The following is a 3,719-nucleotide window of genomic DNA, read 5'->3' as shown; positions in this document are numbered from 1 at the left end:
TCCATGGGTTCTATTTATTATGATTAAATTATTGATATTCAATCTTATTATGCATGATTTTATATAATCACAAGATTTTCAATTGATTTTTTATGACCTCGTGTTTATGCTTGTTTTATGAATATGAGTTATGCTTATGAACTATGAATCATGATTTATGAATTTATGCATGTTTATGAAAAGAATGATTTATGATTAAAGGATGCTTTTAAGGTAAAGTGTCAAGGATTTGTGAAAGGTTTTCTCACAATTGAAAGTAATCATGATTTAGATGCTGCAACATATGACTTACATGTCACAACAGAATAGTCATATATTGCAACATATGACTTATACATTTTGTTGCAACATGTGATTTATGTTTCACAATAGAATAGTTATATGTAACAACATATGACTTACATTTCGCAACATAATACCCATATCTTGCAACATATAACTTACACATGTTGCCACATGTGATTTATTTGTCACAACAGAACAGAACATATGACTTACATTTCTCAACATATGACTTACATGTCGCCACAGAATAGTCATATGTTGCAACATATGACTTACACATTCTTCATTAGTACTAATTGTTTTTTTAATTAATTTCTTCAGGTACAATAAATGGAGGAATTATTTGTAGGGATTGATTGTCGTGGTGAATGGGTCGAGAAGAAAAATCGATACATTTGGCATTGGAAGGATGGTAAGAAACGGGGAGGGTCGGTAGGGACGATTGTCCAAAGAAATATTTTGTATGCTGATTTTGTGAATTTAGTCATCCAAAAATGTGGATTCAATTGTCAACCGAAAGATCTTGGCATGAGTTACATTCCCAATATTTTTCATAATGAGAAGGTCTTACCTTTTAAAATAACTAATCAGCCTAGTTTGCTTGTTTATTTGGGAGGAGCAGAGAGATCGCCCATATTAAGAGTCTACGTGGATGAAAATCCTATCGAGGAGGATCATAATCTAGAAGAAGACAAACAAGATATGTTAAATGATGAATTTGATGTTGTGGACATGAATAATCACGATGATGAAATTGGAAAAGATGAAGTGCCGGACTTTGAGAGCAACAATCCTCCTACACCTATTATTGCCAGCAACAATCCAGCTTCTTCTCAATCATCACGTGTGAATAATGTTCAAGATGATTAAACCAGTTTTTATAAGGGAATGACATTCAAGAACAAGGAAGAACTGACAAATTCATTGAAAATTGCTTACTTGAAAAAAGATTTTAGACTGAAAAAGGTGATCAATTCTCGTGATGTGTTTTCTTGTAAATGTTCATAATTGGAGCGCAATTGGTGGCTGAGGGCTGTGAAATTTATAAGTAGCGACATGTTTGTCATTAGAATCTATGAAAATTACCATACGTGTGGTTCAGAGCATCTTACAAGCCATAATCCGCATGCCACGACAAAACTCATAGGTAAGTACTTTGAAAATAGGATTCCCAATGGTAAAGGCCTATCCACAAGAGACATGTCAAATCAACTCCGCACATAATTGGGTTGTAAGGTAAGATATTGGAAGATTTATAAGGGCATGGAGCATGCTAAGTCTAATGTTAGGAGAACACATGAGCACGAGTATGCAATGCTTAATGTGTACTGCTATATGCTCGAAGTTGCAAATCCAGGAAGCAAGACGGCATTGTCGCTAGATGAAAATGGGAGGTTCAAGTACTTCTTTGTATCATATGCCGCTTGGATAACTGGATTTCAAGAAATGAGAAAAGTAATAGCCGTTGATGGGACATTCTCGAGGAGCAAGTATGAAGGAGTTTTGCTGTTGGCCGTGGCACAAGGTGCTGAGAATCATATATTTCCAGTGGCTTTCTGTGTTGTGGTCAAGGAATGCGATGCCTCATATGAATATTTTTTTCAAAATATGAGAAGCTTTGTAGATGATACTGATGAGTTGTGCATTATTTTTGATAGGCATCCAAGTATTCGAAAGATGCTTTCGACTATCGACCCTGCTTCTCATTATGGTTGTTGCATGAGACACCTTGGGAGAAATATTCAAAATAACTTTCACAATTCAAAGGTAGTGTCCCATTTTTATAAAACAGTAAAGGCGTACGATAGATGTGAGTTCAATGACCATTTCAATCAAATAAGAGATTTGGTACCAAAGGTGGCTGAAACTCTTGAACGTATTGGATTCCATACATGGAGCAGGGCATTTTGCCTGGGAAATAGGTACATTATTGTCTATACCATCTCATTTGAGTTTATGGTAATTTTATGTGTTTTGATTGATTTTTAATTTTTGTTGTGTAGATATTACATTATGACATCAAACATCACGGAGTCGGTGAATGCTATGTTTGACGTTGAAAGAGAATTTCCCATTGTCGCTCTATTTGATGAAATAAACAGGAGATTTGCACTTTTCTTTCACTAGAGACGTATGGAGCTGGTGAACTCTGCAAATAGATTTGTTCCCTCAATTGAAAAAGACATATCAAAGTATGTCAACGCGGGCAACAAGTTGTTGGCTCATCAAATCGCTAACTACAAGTTCAGTGCCACTGGTCATGGTGATGTTGCTATGGTGGATCTACAAAGAAGAACTTGTACTTGTAGAAATTTTTACTTGGACAAAATACCTTGTCCTTATGCCATGGAAGCGCTTCGATCCCAATTTGGTACCGATTTTGGAAATTAGATTTATTAGTACTCCTCTCCATATTAATCAGTGGAAAAATACATAATAGCATATTGTGAGGAAATTCACCCGGTGCCACCTGAAGATTATGTGATTGTCCTTTGGATATCATAGAGAGAGAAATACCTCCTCCATATGTTGATCCAAGCAAACTTGGAAGAAGGAGTTATAAGAGACGGCGTGGAGTTGGTGAATCATTTCCAACAAGAAAAAATAAGTGTTCCGTATGTAGGGACTTTTGCCACAAAAGAACTACATGCCCAAATCAAAATGCTCCATAAGTGTTGTTGAATTTTAATGAATGTTCTTTTTTATTTGAGGATGATGTTCCCTATCTTCTTATCTTAATTTGAATCAACTTATGTTATGTTATTTATATAAAATGTGTGATTTATTTTGAACTATTGCATCTGTTTCAACATATGCCAATTATGTGTTAGATTTTACAACAGAATATTGCATATGTCCCAACATATGTCAATTATGTGTTACAAGTACAATAGAAAACACATTTGTTCCAACATATTTCTAATAAATAATTACGTGTAAGGTGTGTGAACAATCAATCAATCATTACTGTCATTAGAACAACTTTCAAGAAAAAAATTAATTACAACTCTTCATATTTTACCCTTTTTTCAAAAAAATAGGTACTTGCATTTGAAAAGTCAAAAGTTTTCTTCTCTTCTCTTCGTCTTTAGAAGTTTCAACTTTTCACATTCATTACATTCCTGTCATTTTATAAGAACATAATAACAAAAGGTCCTTTCATTTAATTTTCTCCAAGATGGAAAGGAAGAAGAAAAAATCTTCAAAAATGACTAGGAGTAAAAAAAACTACATTGAATCCCTTCCGAGGGAACTACTAATTGATATCGTTGAAAGGATTGCTTCCTACTCCCTCAAAAATTTAATGAATGTTAGATTAAGGTATGTATGTATTAATGAATTTTTGCTCTTTAATTTGATTTCCTAACCATTTGATTTGATTTCTCAGTTCTAGGGTCCTCAATCAAGTCTCTACTGAACTTTCTGTTTATCGA

General features: G+C 34.1%; 1 protein-coding gene across 1 annotated transcript; it reads left to right on the top strand.

Annotated features, from left to right (window-relative positions):
• Window positions 1-1,548: 1,548 nt before the first annotated feature.
• On the top strand, window positions 1,549-2,412 carry LOC125809410 (uncharacterized). The gene is made up of 2 exons (XM_049489057.1): window positions 1,549-2,207; window positions 2,289-2,412. Exons 1-2 carry the CDS (start codon window positions 1,549-1,551, stop codon window positions 2,410-2,412), a joined length of 783 nt encoding a protein of 260 aa, XP_049345014.1.
• Window positions 2,413-3,719: the final 1,307 nt, after the last annotated feature.

Source organism: Solanum verrucosum, unplaced genomic scaffold (assembly GCF_900185275.1).
Source record: "Solanum verrucosum unplaced genomic scaffold, falcon-dt-bn FXZP01000062.1, whole genome shotgun sequence".
Lineage (NCBI taxonomy): Eukaryota > Viridiplantae > Streptophyta > Magnoliopsida > Solanales > Solanaceae > Solanum > Solanum verrucosum.
The sequence above is the reverse complement of the archived record's forward strand: the minus strand, read 5'-3'. Positions and strand labels throughout refer to the sequence as shown.

What these genes read in the sequence shown, in the direction of transcription:
- LOC125809410 (XM_049489057.1), top strand. Translation starts at nt 1,549, where the DNA reads ATGGAGCATGCTAAGTCTAATGTTAGGAGAACACATGAGCACGAGTAT. An exon ending in GCATTTTGCCTGGGAAATAG is followed by an intron (nt 2,208 to 2,288) that starts GTACATTATTGT and finishes TTTGTTGTGTAG; the next exon opens with ATATTACATTATGACATCAA.